Raw genomic sequence first — 27,977 nt, forward strand, 5'->3', positions numbered from 1 at the left:
AGCCGGGAGACTTTCCCTGAACGTCCCCGCCCCAGCACAGCAGCTCCTTCCTGCAGCTGCTTCTCCATAATGCTCCTCTAGGTTTGACCGGTTCAGGCAGATCTAATTATTTATGCAACTGTCACATGGGCAGTTGGTCGGAATGTCCTGGGTTCCGGGCCAGTTGGGCATCAAACGACAACAGTGGTCACCTGACTTGTTTTTTTTTTTTTTCCTGGCACATTAGAATTTAAGCATGTCCAATGAAGATGTCACCAGGTTACTAGTTCCTCAAGCCCACTGTCCCCTTCCAGTGTTCAAATAACTGAGGCCCCAGTACGCTTCTCTATAATACATTTTTACACATGAAGAAACAAATTCCCAGGTGACTGGTTGGGCAAGTGTGTGGAGATCTGTGCTAATCTCCTAGACTCTACCGTTGCCCCCTTTCCCTCTCTGCATTTTGCTCAGTGTATCTCTATTCTAGTAAATCATCCGTTTGTCTGAGTATGTGCTGTGTCCAGTCCCTAGAGAATTACAAAACTGCAGATGCTCTTTAGACCTTTCAACACAGGCCAACACACACACAGAAACACAGATGCATATACAGACACACAGACACACACACAGAGATGCATATACAGACACACAGACACACACACAGAGATGCATATACAGACACACAGACACACACATATACACATACATACATACACACACATACATATATACAATCCCTAAAGAAGTTTGGTCGTAAGACTTACTAGACAGAAGCTGTATCAGTGATTGAAATTTCATTCAAAGAATTAGGTTAACTCTCTACAATCTAAATCATGGAAAGTATGTTCCTGCACCATTGCCATGCACGCTTCCCAGGATGGACCTGACTGAGGCAGAACGCAGAAAAGACGAGGACACACACAGATGCGGGGGAACTGAGTGGTCTGAGCTCTAGGCTGGAGAAACAGCAGCACCTGGAAGCTTAGCACATTTACAATTTAGAGTTGAACAGGGAGGTGGAGCACATGGCTGACAAGGAGGTGGGGCTATTACCTAAAGATAATCGAGGAAACAGAGTTTATGGTTTACAAGTGAACAAGGAGACAGGTGTAGCTAATCTTGATCGACACAGTCTCTGTAGGGGACAGTCCTCAGGCCATACACATCCAGAGTGGAGGAAGCTATGGCGGATAGACTCTACACACACAGACTGTCAACACTTGGACTTGGTGCCCCCCCCCAAAGGTTTTGCTATGCCTGTGCATCTCACCTCAGGGGAAGTGTGTTAATGCATTCTTCCATGGATCTGGGGCTCTGGAGTCTTTGCTGTGGCTGGCTCATGTCAACACGTGTTCACCAGGACTGTGCTCACTAGGGATCGTGTCCGTTTCCCACCTTGAGGAGATAGGATTATAAAGTATAAGCCATAACAGAGCAGCTTTTGGTGGGGTCTTTGCTCACTAGAACAAACCACTGTTACTTAGACACGCAGAAAGCTCTTTATTTCCAGTTCTGGAGGACAGAAATGTCCATGTTAAGGTGGTCAGAAGGAACTTGTCAGTTTAAAGGCAGAGCCATCTGGGCCCATCTGGGTCCGATCTCTGAAAGCTATTGACATGTATCTGTGTGTGCTTCCTCACAGCTCTGGCTGAAGTCCCTGGCTGACCTTGGCTTCCAGGGTACCACTCAACTACCTGACTGTCGCCACATGTCCCTGTTGCCTCTGTGTCTCTATGTCCACAGTTTTTTTGTTGTCATTAAAGCGATGGTCCACACCAAATGCAGGGCACGCTCTCCACCATTAAAGGGAACAATCTCTGGATAAAGGCACAGTCACTAATATTGAACATTGGGCATGGACACTGGAGGGCATGGTTCAGTTGGTGACTTCCCTGAACAGCAGAGGAAAGAGCCAGGCTTGTCAAGTGCCAAGTCGTAGTCAGCAGAGATACATAAACAAGCATCAAGTCTAAGTTGTAGTAAAGACACATAATACGTAAGCTCTCAAGTGCAGGAGAATGGGCAGAAAGAGAATCTAGGAAGAGATAACAAGAACTTGTGAACCAGGGAGAGCCCAAAGCCTGTTGGGAGCTGACTTAAGCAGAAAGCAGCTAGATCAACTTTGCAGCCATCTGGAACCATATACCCTGATGAAAGACTTGGTTGTCAAAAGCCTATAACAGCTGAAGCACACTCTGATAAATATATTGTTTATCCCACATAGCTTGTTTTGCTGTTTAGTGACCTCAGCTGTATGGTGCACGTGGTAAAATGTTTTCACCTGTGTTCTCCTGCTTGTGTATATAAATACCTCAGAATTCCCTTCAATAAGGGAGACATGAGAAAATAGAAGAGAGACTGAATCACACCCTGTCTTGTCTCCATTCTTCGCGTCTCTTGCCCCAAGAGCCCCACTCTCTCTCTCTCTCTTGACCAGAGCACTTAGCCCCAAAGCGTTGAGGCAAAAGTGTTGAGGCAGAGTGTGGGCCTCAACAAAAGCCCTCAGATCTTAATTAAACCTTAGCAAGCCAAAATCATAAAACACACATCATATTGACCTGGTTGGGGCAAGTGAGGCAGAGAACTGACAAGAGCCATTTATCCCATGTAGAGGGTCACTGAAGATCAACCCAGCTATAGACAAAAGGGAGAAAGATGTGTTACAGACGGGGCAATAGACTCTATGGTGAACTGTTGGGAATAAGAAGAAATAGCTCTGCCGGTTCTGAAAACGTTAAAGAGCTACCATGTGGCCCAGCAATTCATACACCCAGGAGGAATATAAATCACATGTTCACCATGCCACTATCCATAATAGCCAAGATGTAGAAAGAAGCCATTGTTATCAACTGGTATATGAGAAAACAAAACTTCAACCATAAAGGAGATGCAGTACAGGTGTAGCACAGGTGCAGTGCAGGTGCAGCACAGGTGCGGTGCAGGTGCAATGCAGGTGCAGCACAAGTGCAGTGCAGATGCAGCACAGGTGCAGTGCAGGTATAGTGCAGGTACAGTGCAGGTACAATGCAGGTGCAGCACAGGTGCAGTACAGGTGCAGTACAGGTGCAGCACAGGTACAGTGCAGGTGCAGTGCAGGTGTAGCACAGGTGCAGTGCAGGTGCAGCGCAGGTGCAGTGCAGGTGCAGTGCAGGTGCAGTGCAGATATAGTGCAGGTGCAGTTCAGGTGCACATCACAACACAGACAAACCCTCAGTGCATCTTACTAGCAGACACTAAAACCGACAGATTGCACAGCGTGGTGTAGACCTGTTGGTGTGAGATGTGGAGAACACTTGAAACATCTATAGAGATAGTACATAGCCTTGTGGACAGAGCGAGCCCTGACTGATTCTGGGAACGAGGTTTCATACTAGGACGGTGAAAAAGTGCCCTAAAATAAGGTAGCAGAAAGGCTTTGAGGCTGGAAGCGCTAAGGACACACTTGAAAGTTTATGATTATGAGTTATTTCTGATTACAGAAAGAACACGGCCTGAAAGTCTGACTTCAAGCATGGAACACACTGGAGTAACCCTATCCTCTCCCCTCCAGTTCATGTGATGATCACTGTCCCACAGGCCTGGGTGGAGCCAGGGATGAGATGACTGGGCGGTCCAGTGTTGTTCTTTAACCAGAGCCCGGTCTGCTGACGATGAATGGCTGTGGGGGCCACATGGTACATTTTCTTACTGAGGATCTTCCCCAGTCAAATCACTGGTGACTCCATAAGAGTCTACCATCTATAGACCACGTTCCACACCTGAGAGTTGCTGAAGAACTGGCAGTGTAGGGATAGAGTGAGGGGGGACGGTGGTGGCTCTCCACTGACCCATGGGCATTGAAAGTTGCTAAATCGTGGCTTCATCTACCGGTAATGGAGGCCCCCCCCCTTCATTTTTGTATCTGTTTGTTTGTTTGTTTGTTTGTTGAATGGCTTCACTCTTTTTAATACCTCCATGCACCAAGGAGCATGTGTGAGTTTCCCTGTGTCAACTGGTCACCTCCATCCACCTGAGAGCCCCGTGTCCCCACCAAGGAGGCTCCAGAACAAGAGCAATGTACTGACATTTTCTCTGTTTCCTCCCTGACTCTCTGAAGGTCCTGGTGGAGATGACTCCCTGTGAGGAGGAGGACCTGTCTATTATGAAGGTAAGGTTGCCCTTGTTTGCGACAGACATGTTAGTCATTTGGCTTCTGTCTTTGTTAATCGGCTTCAAGCCTGACACTATATACAATACACGGGGCCTGCAGAATTGGCTTTGTGGAAGACTGTAAGGTGCAAGTGTGCTGCCAACGGATGCCCAGTTGTTCTCACACTGGACACCACCCATTACCAACTTAGCCTAGCAAGCATTTTCCTCTGCACGCCCCTTCCTGCTTCAGAAAGAATTTGTACAAGCCACCCAGCTCGGACTTGAGGGTGATCTCATACAGTGTGCAGGGCATTTCCCTAAACACTCTCTGTGCTTCCCTTGGGGGGGGGGGGAGGGTCACGCCCTTTGTCACCATTTCTACCCAGCTCTGGTGTCACTGCTGTGACTAATGGAACTGTGGCCACAGGACTCGCCTTACGCTGACTCCCCTCGGTACTTTCTTTACTTAACGCTGGTGTTCTGCACCGACCACGAAAAGTATACATATTTCCAACTAATTCACGTCCTGAGAAAAAGGTAAACAGTAAGAAAGCTGAACTTCTTTGCGTGGTTCCGTCTAAAAGTACCCATCTTACTCCCATTCTCTTCTTGGATAAAAGGAAAGAGAGTTTTGGGAGTGGACCCTCTGGGCCAGTGAAGGATATGAACCACCTTCTGCTGTCCCCAGAAGCAGCTTTGTCATATTGGTGGTGTGGATTTGTAGGCACGAGGGCTCGGAGGCCTCCGTGTATATCCTCGTAAAACAGATCCCCGTATGGAGAGGGCACAGATGTGAATAGCCCAGGCTAGCCAAGCATGGATCCTGGTGCTGATACTCTAAGGTATACCTCCTTCACTCAGCCATGGTATCACCTGAACGCCAAGGGCTGGATCCTAACTAAGCCTTTGTCTAGAGGGAAGACAGCCTGTGGGGTTGTCCAGGCTGCGTCCGTCGCTGTAATGTGGTCCCATCAGTCACATTAATCATGAGGTACACGTAACAGCAGACACACCTCTGTGGTTTGCTTCGGGATACAGATTCTGAGAGGTTGGAGGAACCTGATAGATTGACATCTTACAGCACTCACTCATACAGCTGACGCACATCAGAGCCTGGCTCTTGTCTCTAAGAGCATGACGAAGGCGGTCAGTCTGATTAGGAAACACACCCAAGGCCCAGAGACAAACAGCTCAAGGCCAACTTGTCTCTTTGAGCACGAGGTAGAGTACCCTTGCTGCTCATCCCTGGTTCAGCTGGGTTGGGAGTCCTGGGACTGCAATGCCGAACTGTGCGACGACGAAGTCTCCTACCGTTGGAGCTAGCCGCTGCTTGGGGCAGAAAAGCACACAGGGAGGAGGCAAAGCTGTCCCGCCATCAGTCACAGTGATTTGTCAACAGCAGCGTTTCTGTATTTCCAAAGCAATTTAAGTAAGATATGGTCTCTCTCAACGGTTAGTGAGTGAATGTGTTGGGGTATCTGCTTAGAATCAACGTCAAACTCCCAACGAGGGATGTTACTCAAGCACGAACTGTTGAGAGAGACAACACACACAGCAGCATATGCGGATGCTACAGGGAGAAGACGAGCACTGAGCTCATCCTCTGGGTATACGAGCAGGGCGGACTGGCCCCTGACCTCAGCAAGCACTCCACACACACGTGGCCCGACTAGGTCACCTTTAGCTTGGTTTGGTGTTCCCACTCTACCATCTCCTCTCAATCCATCTGTACCTCGGCTTGGGCTCCAGTGAAGCCCACGAGTGACCCTGTCAGTATGCTGACAGTCCCTCCGGGTCTTCCGAGCTGCCCTGAGGTCTCGCTGGACTCCCATCCAAACCCGGGAAATGTGGGCAGCATTCTGTAAGGATGGGATATGCTTCATAGTCGCCGCTTCTAGACAAGCCAAAGCTTCATCCGAGAGAGAAAGTCACCCCTCTGCGCCCTCTCTCGGCATTAGACTGAGGGCCCTCCACTCAACAGCCGCCTTATTCACACACCTTTTTGCAAAAGCCTCAAAGTTCCTTTTCCGTGATCCATCTTCAGCATGAATCCTAAGTTAAATGTTCCTCTGAAATAAGGCCTTGCCCCAGGCAGCGATGGCACCAAATTCTGGTAGGAATCTGAGACTGGAGAATGAGCATGAAGGTTGGTTCTGAGACAGACAGCTAGCTCCAGCTAGGGCACCACAGGCTTGGGGCGGGGGGGGGGGGGGCAGAAGTTTCCAGAAAGCACAGTATCTTATCTCAGGTAAATGCCACGTGTTGAGTGCACCTGCTGCTCTGAGAACATCCCGAGCACAGAACAGAAACTGCTTCCCACTGCTCACCTGCTTCCAGATGCCTACCATCTGGTCCTGTTGTTGACACTGTTGAAGTATTTTCTGTTCCAGAAACACATGGCATTTACCTGAGATATGATACTGCTCTTTCTGAAAATCTCTGTCCCTCAGCCTGTGGTGTCCTAGCTGGAGCTAGCTGTCCATCTGGGCTCTGAGCAGGCTCAGAGGATGGGAGTGGTCCTCGAAGTCAGCACAATGTCTCCATTCTGCCCCCGGTGTTTTTTTTATTGATTCCACACACTGTGTCCAGCAGAAAACCATAGATGAACTTTGATGTGAACATCACTAAATTAGTGCCCCCGGCACCTCAGGGAAAAGCTAGCCTTGTGCATGTACCCAGGGGTTGGGAGGGGGCTTGAAAGTTTAGGAGCAGATCAGGACAGGTGAACAACTCTGTAGCAGAATGCCAGGTAATGGACAGGTAAGTTTTTCTCATTGCTGGACTTTCTGGGTCTTTGCAATACTGCAGCTACTACAAAAAAAAAAATGCTATGTACATTATATTGCCTTAGATAAGAGTAACCATTCAGAAACTCAGTCTGCTACCCACATTTCACGTTCCAGGTTGTTCCTGGTGCAGAGGAAACTGTGTCACCCTCTCCCAGGCTGCTGCTCTGAAACTGACCCGGCCCTGTTTATCAAACCCACATCTGGAATATGCACATTGCAGCTGGGATTCTAGCTTGTCAGATGCGGAGGCAACAGCTATCCTGGACCACTGAAGAAGCAAACTGAGAGGTGGATGCTTCAACTTCTCTCTCCCACTGGAAGGCCTGCAATGATTGCCCTCTGTATGGTTGAAGGCTCCCGAGTCTTCAGAGCCTAGAAAGCATCTGAGAACCCAGGGGCAGGGTAGAGCAGGGTAATCACTACAGTAGTCTGTTTTCTCTGACATAACAAAATGCCTCTTGAGGGGACTTTATAAATGAGAGGGAAATTTAGGTCATGATTTGGGGGGTTCAGGAGCACATCGTAGACATGTGCTTAGATTTCATGACGATTCCCGGGTCATTACGACATACGTGTAGGAATTCACAAGAGGGAGATTCCACAGAAATAAAGTAAGCACACAGGGTTGAGAGACCTGGTTTGCTCCTTTTATTTAACGATGCTAACCAAGGTCTGAGAGAAAAGTACACCAAACCCACCATAGGGCAGTGTCTCCAGTAACCTAGTTACCTTCCACTAAGCTCTCCCACTTAACCTCACACTGGGGTCCACACCTCCAGCCTCTGAATATTGCTGCTCAAAGTACACCTAGACCACAGCACCCCCTTACCCCCCCCCCATGAACTCAAAAGGCATGGAAGGAATGGGCGGGGCCCTCTCCACTAACACTCTTTCTGATGTTTATATCTCCGAAGATCGGTGTGTGCACAGACCCGTGGATCTGAAGCCATGAGCATGGAGATTCTGCAGGTAGAGAAATTCCTTGGGGTGGAACATTGTGGGGAAGGTTTCCTGAGGTGGGGGGTGGGGCAGGGGGGTTGGGCACACCCGATGCTCCAAGACTAAGGCAGAGAATATAGACTAGAGACATACAGGAAAGATTTTTTTTCCCTACCATTATTTTACTGACATATGAGCCGTATGTTTCTGGCATCAAGTATACCATTAGTAAACCTTTTCTTGCTTTGCTGGTTAAAGATAGCCCTCCCGACCAGCCTTGCTGGTCTTGGTTCAACCTGTGGCCAACAATCATGATCACGACTTTTTGGGTGTTAACACTCCTCCCTCGGGAACTCTGTACAATTTGCATCTGAATTCGGGTCTTCTCCATTGACCCAGCCTGGGGCAGATCTAGTGGGGAGGGCATTGCTCACAGGTGCCAGTTGGCCATAGAGGTGACTTGTGACCCAGGTGGAGGGTGAGCGGTCAACACCCCCAGCATTGTAAGGATCCCCACATTTTCTGCTCTGGACTCCCTGTCCACTCACAGTTTAAAGGGCAGAGTCATAAAGGGTGAGTCCTGCGTAGATCTCGGCTCCTTTTGGAGTAGAGCGGCAGAAACACATCCTTGAGTGTTATTTCTTGTTATTATTCTTCATCCCGGGACTAATAATAATACCCGAATCGAGCCTGTGTCCAGATGCCTTGGCAGCCACCCAATGCAAGCCGGCCATCATAGAGGATATTCAGGCCAGCCTGCCTCATCCCTGGGAGTCAAACAAGATCAGCACGGGGGCTTCGAGGTGACAGGTCACAGTGGTTTCTGCTTTACCCAGCCCCACTCCTCTAGACAGATGACACTGTCCACCTTTCCTGTCCTCAAACTGCTAGTTGCCGCGGCAACTGGCTCTTCCGTGGCTCAGTGCAAACACCACCAGGCCCCTTCTCTCTGGGTCACTCCATCGATATCCCCCTCCTGTAGGATATAATTACAACGCTGGGGACTTGTACAAGGTTGATGTAACCCCCTCGACTCATTCTCATTCTTGTCTACCTACGCAACCATTGCGAAGGTCCACCCTCTTCCCAGTCCCTCGACACATCCCACGCACAAAAGCCTTCTTCAGTATGTAGTTTGGTTGTAAATCTCTCCCACAAGACACGACAGACCCCTAGTCCCTTAACGGGTCTCAAAATTTTGGGTAGAAAGCAGGTGAGTAAGTGAGTGAACAAATGAGTGAGCGAGAAAATGGGGCTGCGGGAGAGGAGGCAGCCCTAGTCTTTCTGGCACTGTCTCCAACACTAGAGGAACCCTTGTGAGTGGGCACCAACACGCACGGACACGCAAAAGGAAGTGAGACAGGGCAAGACAAGCAGTTCGGGAGAGAGCAGAAGGGAGGGAGGGGAAAGGGAGGGAAGAAGGGATTCTGAGACCTTGGCTGAGTCCTGCAAGGACAGGGAGACACAGGCCATGCCCTGGTGAGCACGGTGTGTGCTCTGGGCTGGAGAAGCACCCTAGATTCTGGCCACCATCCCCAGTGCACAACAAGGTGACTGAAGCTCCAAGACAAGAATAGGAATTCGAGGGAGAACTGAGCTCTGTGCCTGGGCTCCAAGGCACCAGGGGCAGTGGGGGACATAAACCCTGTCCTCCTCCTCCCAAGGCCACGCCATCATGGTCTCTGTCCTGGTATATCCAGAAGTATGTGTCATGGATTCTGAGGATTAGGAAAGAGGGAACAGAAATTGGTACGTAAATCATTGTCTCTCCTTCCCTTATGTCTTTTCAGTTTTAAAATTTTTGTTTAGTCTCTATCACTGTTGGCATTTATCATAGCATTTTTATAGACGTATCCCAGGTACTACCCAAGCCTAGCTCGTCCCCTTTCTCTTCCCACATGGTCTCCTGTATACTTTCATAATTCACACACACACACACACACACACACGCACACGCACACGCACACGCACACGCACACGCACACGCACACATGCACCACATAGTAGCTCACATACAATTATGACTGGAGATAATTCTTTAAACTGCATTTGAAGTGAATTGTATACTTCAGTGGATTCTATTTCAAATAAGATTTCCTTCAAAAATCTTTACTGGTGCCGGGCGGTGGTGGCGCACGCCTTTAATCCCAGCACTTGGGAGGCAGAGGCAGGCGGATTTCTGAGTTCGAGGCCAGCCTGGTCTACAGAATGAGTTCCAGGACAGCCAGGGCTACACAGAGAAACCCTGTCTCGAAAAACCAAAACAACAACAAAAATCTTTACTGGAAAAGAAAATACCTTTGGTCGTGCTTCACGATTCCCATAACAAAAAACGTAATGCTGTAAGTTCCAAAGAGAAAATAGAATGTTTGAGATCTTAGAAAGCACAAGGGCAGAAGCATCGCAAGGCCTAGCTTCAGACCGTATCACGGAAGGAGCAAAAGTGCAGCGAGACTAACAGAACGGAGAAGGTCCGAGAACAACCGGGAGTTGCGCATGTGCGTAAGGAATGAAGCAGATGCTGCCTCGCTGAGTTCAAGGAGCCAGCGACACAGCTCAGCGGCTAAAAGCACTAACCTGATGCTGTCACCTGCAAAGTGCAGAGCCAAGAATAGGGCAACACGGTTTCCTTTCTTTTTTTAACCACACACAGAAGTTGGGGGCGGAGCACATTCCCGTAAGTACAGGAAAGCAACCGCATTTCTGTGAACACAGCAGTTGCCTGTGCGCATTCAGGAACAGTGGTTGGTGTCTGAGCTGAGCAGTTAGCTCTCTTTTTGTTCTCAACATGATAGTTCTTGTTTGGTTTTTGTTTTGTTTTGTTTTTCGAGACAGGGTTTCTCTGTGTAGCCTTGGCTGTCCTGGAACTCACTCTGTAGACCAGGCTGGCCTCAAACTCAGAAATCTGCCTGCCTCTGCCTCCCAAGTGCTGGGATCAAAGGCGTGCGCCACCACTTCCCGGCAACATGATAGTTCTTAACCCTCCTTCATCATGGTATTTCCATGATCAAGAAAAAAAAAAGTGGCAGACTTTTTTTAAAATTTTAGACAGAGATGGCTCGGTGGTCAATAGCACTGGCTGTTCTTCCAGAGGTCCTGAGTTCAATTCCCAGCAACCACATGGCGGCTCACAACCATCTGTAATGTACTCACATACATAAAATAAATATCTTTTTAAAAAAGAAAAACAACAAAAAACAAAAAGCAGCCACCCCATAGATGCCCTGAACATTCTGTGATGAATGGTCACCATGGCAACGAGCAGGCACATGCCTGGCCTTCCATTCCAACTGTGTCTCAGTGAGCAGAAGGGTTCACGTCTGAGAGCAGTGGGCCGGGTGTTAGGTCACTGTGTAGACTTGTAGACTCGTCACAGATGGGGAACCTGAAGTGCTGCTACGGAGGTACGGTCCCTCAGCCTGGCGGGGCCAGCCCAGTCTCACGGTCCCTCAGCCCGGCGGGGCCAGCCCAGTCTCACGGTCCCTCAGCCCGGCGGGGCCAGCCCAGTCTCACGTGATGTGTTTCCCTCGAATGTCCCCATAACCTCCCAAACGCTCTGCCAGTTTTGAAGCTTTTCATACGACTTGACGTGTGCCTGCAACGCCTCCCTCGCCGGCTGGCCCGGTTGGTTGGTTAGCAGTGTTAGCACATTCCCTTGTTTTGTACAGTCTTCGAGGGAGGAGTCACAGGACAGCGGGGGCCACGTGGGAGACACTTGACACTCACCTTAGTTCATACACACACTCCCCGGAAGGAGAATGACCAGAAAAACACTTCTCAGTGTCCCTGGTGAAACCCGAATCCAGGACGGGGAGGCGGCTCAGTGGGGAGTGAGCCTGTAGCAAGCCTGACAATTTATGACCCATGTAAAAAGCCGAACAAAGCAGTGTCTGAGTGTAACCCCACTGGGCCCACCTCTGCTGGGAGCTGAAAGGACAGCTAGCGAACGAGAGAGACTCAGACTCAAAACCAAGGTGAGGTATGATGCTAGACATTGACCTCTGACCTCTGCACACATACCATAGCATACAGGTACACACAACTGTGGGAGTGTGTGTGTGTGCACGCTCACGCACTCAAATCCAACATTAGATTACAGCACTTAGATTCCAGAGTTAGAAATAAAGTGGGATTTCTGTGGAGACAGGCTTCACACTGTTTGGGAGCTGCTGAGACTCTGGTGACAAGGCAGTGTCCTGAGCTCAGGGAGGTAGTTATTTTAATGATGGACGCAGAAAGGGGCTTAGCTAGCATTCAGAAAGTGTCCTGTGTGGGGGTCACAGGCTGAGGCTAAGACAGGTCCACTCTGCTCCTGGCCTTGTAGGACCTGGGAGGAGTGAGAGGCTGCGAACTGGGAGGTGCCACAACCACTCACCCTCTGCCAAGCCTTGTCCAGATGCCCAGGCAGTATCCAGATGGCATAGGTACATAACTTCCCCCACTGAGACCCTGCCACTTCAGGCACAAGGCGCAGAACATCACATAGACAAGACTAAAATGGAGACTTCCTCATGACATATAGCTGAAACGTAGGACAAAGGAGGGCTACTGGGTGCTATAAGAGGAGAACAGGTAATCCACAAAGGCAGGCACATTAGCAATAACAATGCAATACAAAACAATAACAGTTAGTTGTTTGATAGAAATTTTTTAAAGCCAGAGTGCCTGGAGAAATGTATGCTCTTAAACACCACAACTGCCAACCAACACTATTATACCCAGCACAATTATCTATTAAAACTGAACAAGAAATGACCAAGCCCGCTCAGTCAACAGGTTTTTCCAGTGCAGGAGTGAGGATTAAAAGAGAAGAGATTTAGATAGTATTGCAGCATGACCCCAGCCCTTTCTGAGGCTGAAGGCTGAGGCGGGTTTATTTTTTCCTACTTTTCTTTTAAACCCTTTTAATTACATGCAAGTATTTAGGTCAGTTCTAGGTTGAGGAACCACCAATACAATTGATATGAATAGTCAAGGACCAAGCAAGGCAATATACAAAGTCCCGTGATCACTCTCATGAGCACTGTTTCTAAGGGCTCGTCAGGATGACAAAAATATCAGAACCTACTTCCCTGTCCTAGCCCACAGTCATATTCATGCCTGAGGTCTACTTCTTTGTTCTAGCCCAAGAGTTAGATTCCTAACTGAAATTACTTCTCTGTTTTAGCCTAAAATTAGATTCCTACCAAAACTTACTTCCTTGTCATGGCCCAATGTCAGATTCCTGCCTAAAGCCCATTTCCTTGTCTTTGGCCAATGTCAGACTCCTGCCAAGCAGCCCCAAAAGCTCTCCACAAAGAAATAAAACTCTCTATGAACATATATATGTGTGTGTGTGTGTGTGTATATATATATATATATACTTATATATATGTATATATATACACAACACATATATACATATATATAATGAATTTATAATTACTAAACCAGCTCTGAAAGAACACTGAAAGAAAAACTGAAAGAGGAACACTGAAAGAAGAATAAACACACCCAAGGGCCCACAGGAGATAGCACTGGACAGTCAATCAAAGGAGGTCTAAGCAAACACCACACAATCAACAAATGACAGAAATTAAGACCCAACTTTCAGCAATGATATCTGAATGTCAATAATCTTAACTTCCCAATAGATGCTTTTTATTAAAGACAGTCACAGACTGTGTGATAAAACCCCAGATCCTGGGCCCAGGCGATGGCTCAGCAGTTAGGAGCGCTGAAGATCAGGGTTTGACGAACAGCAACACATCAGGAAACTCACAAGCACCTAACTTAGGGTTTCCATTGCTGTGAAGAGACACCATGACCAAGGCAGCTCTTATAAAGGAAAACATGTAATTGGGGCTGGCTTACAGTTCAGGGATTTAGTCCATTGTCACCATGGTGTGAAGAATGGTAACACACAGGTAGATGGTGCTGGAGAGGTAGCTGAGAGTTCTGCATCTGGAGCCACAGGCAGCCGGAAGAGAGAGCCTCTAGGCCGGGCTTGAGCTTCTAAACCTCAAGCCCACCCCCCAGCGACATACTTTCTCCAGTAAGGCCACACCTCCTAACGGTGACACTCACAATGGGGACTATTTTATTAAAACCACCACAACCACTGAGCTCCAGTTCCATGTGATCCAACATCCTCTTCTGTATATCCCCTCACATATATACATACATACACACAGATACATAAATACACTCACACAAACACACACATATACACACATACATACATACACATACAAACATACACACACACACACATACTCTCTCACACACACAATTTTTTTTACCCAACATATTTCCACTTGTCACACTGTCTTCTCGGTCTCTACCAGCTACAGGTCTGTTCTCTCTCATCTTCTGGGAGATCCATTTCTTAATATCCCATGTGTGAGATGGAGTGGATCTGAGTTCTGTCCATTCAACATGGAAGTCCTCCAGTTCAATCCCACATTGTCCTAAAACCCACAGTTTACCTTCACCACAAACAGTGATGTGCAAAGCAATATTGCAAACACTGTCACTGGATAACAAACATATCTTGGAACAGACTGTACCTCAGAATATGCAGTTATTATATGCCAATCTAGACAGCATTTGGCCGTAAATAACTATCACAACTTAGCCTATGTGAGACGTCAGTGACTGTCTTCAGCATCCTCTCTCTCCTAGGTTGCTGCATCCCAGATGAAGTTCCTCAGAGGAAGAGACATTTTGTCCATGGAACTCGGATCCGCTTGTGGCCGCCCAGCAGGGTGAAGCCCACATATCCCAATGACGGTCTGTGAAAATTCAGTCCTCGACTCCATTCACCAATAATGACTTCACGCAGTCAGTGTCCCTCACTAACAGTTCAGGGGAAACCATAACTGTGTCAGATCATGCCTTTCTCTATCCGACATATCTGCAAACGTCAATTCAGCTGCTAGCGCGTCAGAAATGGAACACCTACTTGCAACAATGTGTGCCCCAGGGTGGCCTCCAACTTCCAGATATCCTCCTGCCTCAGCTTCTCAGGTGCTGAGACTGCATACCACAGCTGAGTTTCTAACATGGACTTTTCAGTGATACAGTCTGGCTCACAACATAATGTTCAGTCCAACTGCACCTAACGGCCATCTTTGTTCTTGCTGGCTCAGTCATTGCAGTTTAAGCCTGAGGGAAGTCGTGTCCCCACCCCCCCACCCCCAGCAGTGTGTTCCTTCAGGTCACACTGCAGTCCTTCTAGTATCTTCCATTTCTGTCTGGGGCGGCTCCCTGTCCTCCTTTCACACACTAAGGAGCATGTCTCAGCAGTACCTGACACTGTGCATGTCCCCAGCCACCTCTACCCCTTCCGGCTCTGTGTCCACACCATGCAGGTTCTTGAGTCCTTCATCTCCAAGGCCAATGGACTGACAGCACTCTGCCTCCTACCAGTTTCCAACAGGGTCATCATGGAGGTGGTCCCCTGTGTCAGCGTGGAAGAGGAAGACAAAGATTCTGTCGGGAAGGTAAGGTGTATCCTCTTTTGTCTGAGGTAGACATGCTGCCTTACTGGCTTACTCCTTGGGGAATCAAGTTCAGGCATTAAACTCTAGGCCCGCAGAATGTCCTCTGTGGAGAAATGCCAAGTGCAGGGCTGTGGCAGCTGATGCCTGAGGTGAGGTGACGTCCGTGCATGTCAGTATCAGCTACCAACTAGAGGCTGGCCCCTAGTCATCTTCCTCAAGCACTAACTTCACTTTAGGGACACTGTGTAATTCCATAGGTCAGCTTCAGTGTTCTCTCTTGAAGGTTGCCAAGGGGAAAGGGTGTCGATAGGGGCAAGACTCGGTCTTGCAAAAAAAAAAAAAAAAAAAATATATATATATATATATATATGGTTCCTCATTAATACTAAGCTGCTTGCCTGCCTTAAGTCCAAGTTACTTTGCAGAGGTAGCTGACCCGCCTTGTCTGAGTTCCTCTGAAGCCAGAAACTTGCAGAGTGTCTGACATTTATTTAGCAGCTCATACCAAAACAGCTGGGGATTAAGTAGTCTTTGTTCTTTTGTTGGTGTGTTTGTTTGTTTGTTTGTTTTACTAACTCCCAGTCTACTAGTGAAAGTCACTCACCAGAAGAGAAAAGGAATACTATAAAAGTGATTCTAATCTTTTTTAAAATTTTTATTTATTTATTTTTATTTTTATTTTTTGGTTTTTCAAGACAGGGTTTCTCTATGTAGCCCTGGCTGTCCTGGAACTCACTCTGTAGACCAGGCTGGCCTCGAACTCAGAAATCCACCTGCCTCTGCCTCCCAAGTGCTGGGATTAAAGGCCTGTGCCACCACCGCCCAGCCCAATTTTTTTTTTTTTAAGTTCTCCTCCTCCAAAAAGTTTCTCTCCAAAATATTTCTCTCTCAGCTCTTCTCGTTGTCCTCAGCAGTTACACACTGTTCAGGATAACAGTCACATGGTAAAAAGTTCACCATGAGTTTACACATAAATTTAAATCATAAACTGAATATAAGAAGTTAACAGCAGAGATGCTTACACCCGTTTTCACTATGACTAGTTATCTAGCTAGACATTCATTATCTCTCACTGGCTCCACACGTTTATGGAAAGTTAAAAACCATAGTTTTGTGGCTAAGTCACCGTTGAAGTTTCGTATAGATAAGCCCAGTCGATATTTTATCTCCTGTCCTTTGCATCCACAATAAATCATTAGTTTCCTTCTATGTCCTTTGGTTAACTGCCTTACAACCTCTTGGAAGGTGTTGAAGTTGTAAATGCCGGTTTTCTATCTCAGAAGCAATTAACTCGTGACACGTGAAGACTGGAAGGGTCCTAATTGAAGTCTTCATATCAGAGAGGTCTTTAATAGCAGTCCTCTAAAGGGCTTAATAATTACTAGTATAATTTTAGGAGTTCTTACAGGAGCATCATTAAAAATTAAGAAATCATCTATTTGTTTATATGGCATCACTACAAGACAGTACATCTTTGTTGATCTGCAGAAATCTGCTCAAAAGGGTAGGCTAATACCTAGTGATAGTTGTGTATATTTATAACAACAGGAGACGCCAATTAATAGCAGGAACCTTCCCTAAAATGTAGTCCCTTCAGCCTTGCCCAGAAGGGCTCACCCACCATAGTTTTACACTCCACAGTGAAACCACCTCAGGAGGATTACCTGCTAGTTTTTAGCCTCTCCTGGGTGGCTCCTGGAAGGATAGATCCCTCTTCTCCATTCAGTTTTATAATTGTCACCAGACTGAAGAAGAGATCTGAGCAAACCCGACTAGGTGTGGTCTGATCCTCCTGTCATTTTTCTTTCCGTGGCTACAGGTGGAATCCTCAGACAAGGAAAACGGTAAGTGTTCCAAACTCATTTAATCTTAAGTGCTAGATGGGGATAGAGTTTCTTGCCTGTTCTGTTGAGAAAGCCATCCTGGCTCTAGTTCCCAGCTAGTAAAAGAAGAATGGGCCGTAGTGAATAGAGGTGTCCATCCAGTGAAAAATTAGGGTCATCTACAATGGCTGAAAGCATCGATATCATTTTGGTGGTACAGACTTGTGTACAGGAGGGTTGGAAGGCAACTGTGGCTGTATCCAAGTGGAATAAACCCCCACACTCCACAGAGGGAAAAAATGTAGTACACACTTCACATACATTTTTATTCCTTCAACCCAAGAACAGTTTGATGTCAAGTCTCTGCAGTTTCACACATGCAGACACTGCAGAGCTAACTAGTTCCAGGGCTCATGGTTCCGTGTGGTCGAAGGCAAATGGGGGGGGGGGCATTGAGTCCCGGTGCTGATGCTCTGATGCAGGCCCATTATCGAGTCTCAGTCAGGGGATCCACAGTCACTGTGCCAGCTTAGACAAACCCCGGGTGAGAATCCACCCTATGGGGTTTCCAACACTGCCCACCAATGGGAAGAAGCCACGGTGCTCACACAATCCGAGGCTGTGGTGGTGCCTTTAAAAGCGCACGCAGAAGTCATTAATGTGAGGTTCATATAACGTCCCCCCACCCCACCCACCCCCGCCCATGGGGAGGGGAAGTACCTGGCGCTCTTCCTCCCCCTCCCCTTCCCCCCTTGCTCATAGCAGATTAGCACCACAGGGTTATTTGATTGTGGTTAGTGAGACAACCATCTAAAGCCTCAAATTCCCTAGCAAGCACGGCTAAGGGACCACATGACAAAAAGCTCCAACTGGTTCTTACTCGAGTCCCACTCCCTTGCTGCACACCTACCTCAGCGAGGGAGCTGAGACACCACACGATAAACTCTAGGTGAATTTTTCTGTTGCGGGAACCTCATGTGAGCTGGTCAGCCCATCATCTCCATGGACATCACCACACACTCTCTACAAAAGGAGGACAGAAAGGGGGAACCCCTCACACACCTTTGAGGTGGTTATTTGAAAATGACAGCATTCCATTGTTTCCACAGTTATAAATGATCTCAGAAAATGATATAAATGTAATAGAGTGTTTTTCTAGAATTTAAATCCAATCTCCTAACAAAGGTCACTTCCCTCCCCCCCGCCCCCCAGCCTGAAACTAACGGGGCTGACCATGGATCCACAGAGATACAGAGATCTGCCTGCCTCTGCCTCCCTCCCGAGTGCTAGAATTCAGGGTGCGCAACACCGTGCCTGGCAAAGGTGACATTTTTCTCCAGTAAACAAATAGGTGCATATGTGGACCTGGGGAAGGAACGATCTCAGAAATCACCAAGGAGATAGTGACCGTCGAGCTCAGTGTCTCACTGCACAGAGGGGGCAAGGGACTGTGTCCCTGGAGCCCAGCATATGCTTCACGCTTATCACATTTAGACAGTTTTACATGCTGGGATGCCCTCAGCTGGAGGGGCAAATTTTCTGTTCCCCGTTCCCTCCCACACCTCTCCTTTGCCTCTGTCCTTGCCCTGATGCTCCTGCATGACCCACTGGGCAATGGTGGCAGGGTACTGACAGCATCTCCTTCTCTTCCCTAGTCGTCCTGGAGAACTTGAGGGATTCCTTCCATCATCATAGAAGATCAGAAGAATCCATAGAATACCCGGGTAGGTTGATGGCATCTGTATAGAACATAGAAATTGCCGTCTAGCATGACGGTGTGATCGTGAGAACACAGACATGTTGTACAGCCCAGGCATACACTGGTGGAATTTTAAACATCACAAATACACCATGGTGGCTCAGCCCCAATCCATTTCCTTCCTTCACACGTGGCATGGCGTGTCCGTATGTGGGAGTGTCCGTGTGTGGGAATCCATGTGTTACAGCTCAAAGGGTGCCTCCGAGTAACTTCATACATGTTTGGTTGGTTGGCACCGTTCATATACCCACTTTTCTGGTGTCACCCTCCCAAACCAAAATTCGATTCCCCACAGGCTATGATTGGATATTACAGAAACGGTCTGGACACACTCAGGAAGCTTGCACTCATAAGCAACAACACATCACCATCAGACAATCACTGGGTGCTTACAAAGTCTACGGTATTATCCAGACTTTCACATGCCTGAAGCTCTTTGAATGTCCCACGGGTCCCAAGGAAGGACAAGAACAGAAATACATCCCATTCATCCAGATGGCGTCCACTTGGTGTGCTCTACATCTGTGCTCAAAGGAGAGGTGCCCACATCACTCATTAATGAGGCTGGTATGTCACTGGCCTCCAGGTTAGATCATAGCGTGTGACTGGTCAGGATAGATCCCACTTCGCTCATTCCCAGCCCTTCCCAGTCGCAGGATTCAGAATCCACTTCTCCCACTACTACCTCATAAGCACGGAGAGCTGAGCATGGCTCATCCTTGGCAGTGAGACCCCTGGTAAGGCCTCAGGCCACGCCCCATAGCGGTAGGAGTGTGAGACAGGAGGATGGACTTCAGAGTTGTTCCTGAGCTGCAGGTTCCCTGAGCTCCCCATGGTCAGGACAGAGGCAGCTTCTAGTTTTTGCGGGGTTTTTGTTGTTGTTGTTGTTGTTGTTGCTTGTTTGTTTGTTTTTTGAGACAGGGTTTCTCTGTATAGCCTCAGCTGTCCTGGAACTCACTCTGTCAGAGGCAGCTTCTATGGCTTTCTGGCCATAGGAAGTCACAGTCCAACTGGTCCTTGGGTAAACACTGCTGATGGAGTATTGTCTGTATTAAAACCGAAGGGAGCCTCCAAAGGCACAGAACATACAACAGAAAAACGTTGTTGTTTCAGGGAGGGGAGGGGCATAAGGGCTTGACTCCAGCAGAGGACAAGATGCGGCATGATCCCACACTCCAGGTACCCACTGGCTCCCACATACGGCCTCAGAACAGAACTCCGGGAGCCATTCGTCAGATCTTTGCATTGCCACTTGCATATGCTATCAGCCTTCCCTTCATACTGACAGGCATTCCAGTCCTATCCTGTGACAACAGGACCTGTGTCCTCATTTCTCCCGCCTCTCAGCTCAGCCCCAGACAACCACCGTACTCCTCGAGAGCGTCTCCCGAGCTGGGATGTCAATCACATGTGGAACACAGAAAGCCTCGCTCGCCCTCAGCTTGTTTATCCCACTGGGGCCTACATGGGTCCAAGTGTCTCCTTACTAGGACCAGCTTGGGGGATGAGAGTTGGCTCTTGAAGTGAACACCATTGCTCCTCCTGTTCCCAGGGGGCTCTCTCTGCTTCAAAACAGGGTGCCCTGGGCCTTGCTGGAGTCCGGCTGGTCCTTGGAGTTAACTAAACTCATTGGTTTAGTATCCAGAGTGTTGCGGCCCGAGCTGCCCTACGTTTGGGGGCCAAAATATCACGGGCCACTCTGTCAGTATTGAAACCCACACTGCCAAAAGCCTTGGGAGCTAAACTGTTAGAGCCTGCACTGCCCCAAGTTGCTCCAGTCTGCGGGTTGGGGTTCAGCAAGAGAGAGAGTGAGAACGGACATGAAGAATGGAGACCAAACAGAGTGTGATTCAATCCCATTTATTCTTCAGTCTCTCTTCTTCTCTCCAAGTCCCAAGTCTTCAGTCCCTAGTCCCTAGTTCCTAGTCCCTAGTGTCTCCAAGTTCCAAGTTCTTTTTCCAAGTGCTAAGTGCCTAATGTCTAATAATTCTTCTTCCGAGTTCTCTAGTCCAAGTGTCTTCTTCCTCAATGCCTAATTCCTACTCCAAGTTGTACTCTCTAACCTAATTCCTAGTTCCAAGTTGTACTGTCTAATGTCTAATAACTAACTCAAAGTTGTTCTCCCGAGTGCCTAATAATCTGTTCCAAGTTGTACTCTAAGTTGTACTCTCTAAAGTGTCTGATTCTCTGATCCTCTCTTCTGTCTGCCTCTCACCTTTTATATGTCTCACTTCTAAGCCATGCCTCTAAGTCACGCCTTTAATCGTGCCCTTAGGTCTTGTCTCTAAATCTGATCTCTAAGTCACACCCTTAAGTCACACACCTTTAAGTCTCACACACCCAAGGGAAAATCCTGGGTATCTAAAGCAAGATGTTATCAGAGTGTGCTCAGCTGTTGTAGGCTAATGCAATCAAGTCTCTTGTCAGGGTATATGGCTCAAGATGGCTGCAAGGATGATAGCTGCCTTCTGTCGGCTCCCCACACCAGAGGGCTTTACAGAATGACTTGTCCTTTGCATGTGCCCAGCGAACAATGTGTGACAAGACAAGGCAGCAAATGACAAGCTAACATGAAGGGAAGGGGAGACATCCTCATTTTGCCCATTCTTTGCCTTCTCACCAACACGCTGTCCAAATTACATTAATTCAAACACATAAACATTGAGAATCCCAGCCCCGCAGCTGCAGCTCATGTCTCCAGTGGCCATGTTTATAGTGGGAAAGAATAATACCACCATCTCATGGCCTATGTTCCGTTCCTTGATCCTAAATACTTCAATAAATGCATGTGTGTGTGTGTGCGCGCGCACGCACACACACACACACACACAGGACACACACACTCGCACGGACACACAGACAAACACACATATACTCGCACATGCACACACACATATGCATATACACACATGCACATGTAAAATGGGAGATATTTAGAAAAACAGTGCTTGGTCCAGCTTGTTCCCAGGCAGCCGCCATTTTCCTGCTGTTCTAGCTCAGACTTTGGCTCTGGCTAGCTAGAAGCGCAGGCCCTGGTACCCATGAGATGCCAATCCACCATGCTGCCCCCACAAAGCTCAGATGAGCCCCTGATAATATCTGCCATACTCTCAGTACCCGGTAGAATGAAAACTCTTAATGCTTAAGGATTATCCAAGGGATTTATATATTTAGAAATGTCAATTAACAAGATGCTCACACAACTAGAATTATTACCTAATTATCTAACCTAGATATTGTAACTACCTTAGACTGTTAGAGACACCCGTACACCCGCAGCCATCTTTTCTCCTCCTTTCTCTTCTTCCTCTCTCCTCCTTTTGCTTTCCTCTCCTCCCAACTCCTCGCTCCGCCCGCCCACCTCCCATACGGCCCAATCACTGGGCTTTACTGCAAATATAATGTAGTAGGGTATTTTCCCTGCTACACACATGGACACACATACACACAGAGAGAGAGAGAGAGACAGAGACAGAGACAGAGACAGAGAGACACACACACAGTGTCAGGATCAGGTAGAAAGAGAGAAAGAATGGTATGTTTGGAAGTAGAAGCTGCATTGGGTGAGGAGAATTGAAATTTGATCTTCCACCTTCTCTCTGCTACTCAAAGGCTCACAAGACCGCAGGCTCAGAGTTCACAGAACCCAGTAAACGTCTGAGGACCCAGGGAAGAGGGCCGTAATCTACTCTCAGTCAGTCTCCCATGGCCATCACAAAACGTTTGACCTTTCCCGAAGAGGGAGGTTTAGTTCACAATTCTACCTGTCAGTAATATGGCAATACACACACACACACACACACACACACACACACACACACACACACACGGCAAATACACAGCTGAAAGAAAGAGACTGTAAAAGCTGAGGCGTGAAGTGCAAGGGAGGTCAGACATCTGGCGTGCTCTTTCTAACAAAACACCGCTCGGAAAGGAACCAAGCAGGAGCCGAGAAAACCCGCATGGACCCCATGTTGGGGTGGAGACCCAGTGACCCACTTAACAACATTCCTTTATTTGCTGTGCGTGAGCCGGGGGGGAGCATAGAGGTCAGAGGACAACTTGTGGGAGTCGGGGTTTCTCCTTGCACTAGGTGGATTCCCAAGACCAAACTCATCAGGTCATCAGGCTTGGCAGCAAGCCCCCTTTACCTACTAAGCCAGCCTGTTGGCGTCCATCAGTCTGATCACGTCCCTCCCAGGCCGCCTCTGGAAGGTTTTTACCTCCTGTGAATATCGATGTATTGGAGGATATGCCACACCTCCAAACCAAACCTCCCCCCCCCCCCCCCCCCCCACCGCATGACTACAAGAGACACAGAAGGAACAGGGAAGAGTGTCTGCTGACGGTCTTGCTGGTGACTGTGTTTCTAAAGGTTGGAATGTCCAGAGGCAGTGGGACTGGAGTAGCGATGAGGAAGGCTGTGAAGGTAAGTAACCTCTTGGTGTGGAACTGCACGAGAAAGGTTTCCTGGGCGGTGCTGCCCCAGAGACCATGGGAGGAGAGCATAAACAGGCAGGAAACAGAACCCAACAGCAGAGATACCGGCCTTCCTGTCTTAAATGAATGTCCTTCCTCCAGTTAAAACCAACCCTATCCACAAGCCCTGTGGAGGTCTCATGGCTCTGAGCCAGACACCTCCACAACAAACTTTGATTGCAAGCTCTCTGTCAGAGCTATTTGGATTCGGCTTAAGGAAACCTGGAGACACAGGTCTCACGCTCTGGTGTGGCGAGGGTGGTGGGTGAGAAGCTCACCCTCCTTTCCTGTGCTATCAAGGCCTCAGAATCTCAGCCATTTTTCTGTCCGTTCCTCTCTGTGTACGCCTGCTTTTACGGACACTCCCTGGGAATGATGAGTTAAAGAGGCCGCTGGGAGGGCAGTGCACGGTCCTGGGTCCTGGGAAAGGGTGGTAAGTCCGTCTTCAGTCACGTCTCACCTCCACTCTAACCCCATTTCCCCGTACTGTGAGACTGGAAGCAAACAGGAAGCTATTTCCATCGGGGACTCTTACGTCCCAATGGCCCCTTGAGCCTCTCTGAAGCAAGGCAGCAGTAACAGAGCCTCTGTGGGCAGAGGCAGCACACCCAGCCTCTAGACCTGCCCTTTGGCCCTGTTCCTGAAGATCCACAGGCTCAGGGTAGAGCTGACCAGAAAGAAGGTCCTTGCTCTGTCCAGTTCTACTGCTTCATTCAGACACCATACCCATCTCCTGCCCCAGCCCTTGGGGAATTCAACGAGGACCTGGGGTGTGGGGGGGGGGGGTGCAAAAGAATGAAGGGACAAGAGACACAAAGAAGGAGAGCAGGTCTAGGGTTCTGATCAAGCTCTCAAATTTTATTATCGGGCAGCTGGTTATAAAGGCATAAACGGGAAGATTAGGCAAGGAGCATTGCTTCAGGCTATCCCACTATCACAACCAGCTTCTGGGAAATACCAGACTTCTTTCAATCCCTGGGACCTGAGACTGCAAATGTCCTTTCTTGATCTTGTACTTTCACTTACTAGTCTTTCCAGAACAGCGAGTAATTTCATGGGTTTGGCTCCCAACAATCTCCTAACCTGATCCCTGGTCCCCAGACCTCCAGTTACCTTCCCAGCCCAGTGTAGCAACTGCCCATCCCCCTCCTCTTTTGCTCAACCTGTCAACTTGTGTTTGTCCAGTCAGCAATGGAATTATCGTGAAGTCCCAATGCCTCCCGGGCCCCTCCGGTCATCACAGGCCCAAAATATTTATTGACATGTGCCGGTTGTCACACTCCTGCACGAGACAAACACAACTCCTGGCCCCTGAGGGGGGCACTTGTGTGTAAAGAGTTGAATAGTTAGGGAGGTAACCATATACCCTTGAACTCTCCTTCGATCTCCCCATTTTGGAGAATTATGGGAGTGAGGTTGAGAAGGAGAGAGAAATATGGCAGCAATCCCAGAGGAGGAGCCAGTAGCACGAGGCATCGACATGCAGAAAATGTCACAGAGACTATGGCAACCTCTAGGAAGACTAGGAGAAGACAGGCACTCACCCTCAGCATCACATCATGGTGGAGTCTGGGCCGGAAAAAAAGATGCCCAGAGCCTGTCATTAGCGTGCAGGGAAGGGCCCAAAGACTCTTAGACAGGAACAGGGATGGGGAACGGAGGTGCTGCACCCTTAATGCAAAGGGTAGTAGATCCTCAGACCTTCACCTTAAACTCCCTCCTCCTCTCCCCAAGGCCACTCCATCTCTGTCACCGCCTTGGTGCACGCCGAAGCATGCTTGTCTGACACCACAGAGGAGGAGGAGAAGGCAGAAGCAGCCGTTAGTATGTGGTTTGACCTCTGCACTTCTTTAAGTTCCCTATTGGTTCTTCTCCACCTCCCATCCCCCTCCCTTCATGTCGTAACTTTCCTGTACAGCTGTAGCCCTCGCATGCACTTCAGAGTATGTTAAACGTCTCCGCTCTTCAGCTTCTCCGTTAGCCCAGCCTTGTTGCCCTTCTTTGAGCTCGGTGGCGACACAGGTAGCTCCCAAAACCTCATTCACACCTGCGCTCGGTCTTGTCCCTGAGTGTCTGAAAGCCACAGGGTAGACAAGGCATCACAACACAACAAGTCAGGCAGGCACAAAAAGAGAAACTCGATCCAGGCAGCTAGCCTCAGGTACCCCGAGGGTCTCAGGATGGACCACAGAGTGGGAAAGAGTCACGGGGTGGGAAGGCAGGTCACGATGTTGTTCTACTATCGGAACTTCTGATAAGAGAACCCAGTGTGTGGGATTCAGCCTGCCCTGCCCCCTACCCAAGGGGCATCCTGTCCTCAGATTCTGGTTTACTGTGTTTCAGGATCCCAGGATGACACCAGCAAGGAAGGCGGACCTGTGGCCACGAAGATGGAAGCTGCTGCTCTTTGACCCTCCTTCCCCTTCCTGCAATGGCTTCCTCTCACGGTTCACACTTAGAATTTTTGCACGCTTGCAACTTTTTTACTGTTAGGAAAACTCTGTTTTTAACGTTGACTATTTAAGATTGCAAATATGTTTCTTCTACATTGGTGCATATTGTATAGTAGATGTAAATTGACTCTGAGCTGTCTGGAGTAAGTCCTTCCCGGGAACGTAAGCACTTCTAGAAGAAATCCCTAAAGAGGAGTTGATTTTCAACATACTAACCCACAGCCACTCCAGTGACCCAGTCCCCACGTGGGGTCTCTACTGGACACATCCGCCCAGTGGGCACTGTTGTCGCCTGTGTCATGTCACTGCTGCTCTAGGGACTTTGGCGACTGAAGTCAGTTGGCTCCTCCCTCTGGAAGGCGTTGCGGCAGCAGTATGAACCAAGGTCATCCATGACCACTCGGATGTGGGCCCTGCACACCGCCAGGACAGCATGCTGGTCCACACTCCCTGTCCCCTCCTGTCATCTGCACGCTGTTCCATTTCTATTTGGGGGCTCTGCTTCCGCGTTCTCCTCTGTTCTGCTATCACCATGGAAGCCCGGTTTATTCCTTTGCCCTGGAGCCCAGGGTTTCCCAAGAATACACTGTGGCCCCGGAGCCCAGGGTTTCCCAAGAATACACTGTGGCCCCGGAGCCCAGGGTTTCCCAAGAATACACTGTGGCCCCGGAGCCCAGGGTTTCCCAAGAATACACTGTGGCCCCGGAGCCCAGGGTTTCCCAAGAATACACTGTGGCCCCGGAGCCCAGGGTTTCCCAAGAATACACTGTGGTTCGGCACCTCCAGTCAGCGCCCAGTGTCCTCTCAGAAAACAAGTCCCCAGTTTCGTCTCCTTTGCAGAAAGACTGTGATGGACAGGCCTTTATGTTTTCTTCCTGTTGTCGGTTTGGGTTTTGCGGCTGGTGCTCAGTCATTTCTCCACCAGATCGCCGGGATTCCCTTCACCTTGTGGTGCTCTTCTCGAGTCTCCCCACGTCTCTCTCTCCCGTGGCTGAAGTAGAGGCTCACCCTCTCATCTTCCCTTTCCCACAAGGAGTGCTCCTCAAGGAGTGTGTCCCAGGATCATCACAGAGGTGCTCCCTCGATGCCCGCTCTTCTCTTCTGCTCACCGTCTTCTGAGTTTCTCTCGTTCTGATGAATGTTGCCTGTGGTGGTTTGCATATGCTTGGCCCAGGGAGTGGCACTATCAGAAGGTGTGGCCCTGCTGTTCTGAGCCCACCTCCAGCTTCTTTACTCACAAGTTCCAAGTTATGTATCCTAGCCTTGCTGGGTCTAATGGGAGCCTAAGGCAACTCAGCCAATGCCCTGAGCATACTGGATCCACTTCTGTTGGAGAGAGGGAAGTTCCAGCTTGGATCATTCAGGTCTGCCCAGAGGAGGCTATGTTCTTGGGCTTGAATTTAAAAGGACAGGGGTGGCTGATTGGGACGGGGGGAGGGGGGGGCCCCGGGGGGGAACTACAGGACCATGAAAAAAGGGACTCTTGATGAGAGTAGGGTGCACAGTTAACACTCAGGCCCCGTCATCAGTGGAGGTCCTGTTCCTTTTTGCCCAAGCCTCGGGTTCTATTAGAACCCTCTGGTCTGCGAGCCCAAATAAACCTTTCCTTCCTTCTGTGCTTTTGTCAATGTATTTAATCACAGCAACAAGAATTGTAACTGAGACACTCACACTCTGAATACCAAGGCAATAGGTAGCAGACCCTCTCTGCCACCACCACCCCACAGCTGGGTTTCAGTTGCCATTTCGGACCTGCCTTTCTTCTGCCTATCACCCGGCTTCCTCCATCTCCACTGACTGCCAAGGCCCACACAGGAGGAATGACAAATGGCTTTAGAACTCATGGAATGCAGCCCACGGGTTACCACAACCGCCTGTGTGAGCCTCGGTGTGGCACAGCCCTGAGGACGTGTCCTGAGGACTTCATGCTGTTATGGAGTTCTACTCTGCTTGCTGCCCTCACATCCCTCTTAAGCTAAGAATTATTAAGGGGCTTCGAGCCCCTCACTGGGCAGTATCTCTGGTACTCGTAGTACTAATGCTTGCTCTCTTTCAGGCATTGCCGCTGGAGCAGATTAACGATTCAATCGACACGCTAGGGAAGAACTTAGAGATGCAGATTGTCAGCAGTTACCACCTCC

At 48.8% G+C, this 27,977-nt stretch overlaps 1 protein-coding gene across 2 annotated transcripts; it reads left to right on the forward strand.

Annotated features, from left to right (window-relative positions):
* The first annotated feature begins 7,018 nt into the window (after window positions 1–7,018).
* On the forward strand, window positions 7,019–27,450 carry LOC143437452 (uncharacterized). 2 transcript variants are annotated; one of them, XM_076922253.1, is made up of 10 exons: window positions 7,019–7,187; window positions 7,814–7,868; window positions 9,503–9,587; window positions 14,502–14,609; window positions 15,249–15,322; window positions 17,142–17,166; window positions 18,801–18,869; window positions 23,280–23,333; window positions 25,118–25,207; window positions 25,727–25,969. In XM_076922253.1, the coding sequence occupies exons 2-10, from the start codon at window positions 7,848–7,850 to the stop codon at window positions 25,792–25,794; spliced, it is 594 nt and encodes a 197-aa protein (XP_076778368.1). In that variant the 5' UTR covers window positions 7,019–7,187; window positions 7,814–7,847; the 3' UTR covers window positions 25,795–25,969. The 2 variants fall into 2 exon arrangements, with proteins under 2 accessions (XP_076778368.1, XP_076778369.1); XM_076922254.1 differs by lacking the exon at window positions 25,118–25,207 and having other exon boundaries at window positions 25,727–27,450.
* Window positions 27,451–27,977: the final 527 nt, after the last annotated feature.

Source organism: Arvicanthis niloticus, chromosome 24 (assembly GCF_011762505.2).
Source record: "Arvicanthis niloticus isolate mArvNil1 chromosome 24, mArvNil1.pat.X, whole genome shotgun sequence".
In the NCBI taxonomy this organism is placed as follows: Eukaryota; Metazoa; Chordata; class Mammalia; order Rodentia; family Muridae; genus Arvicanthis; species Arvicanthis niloticus.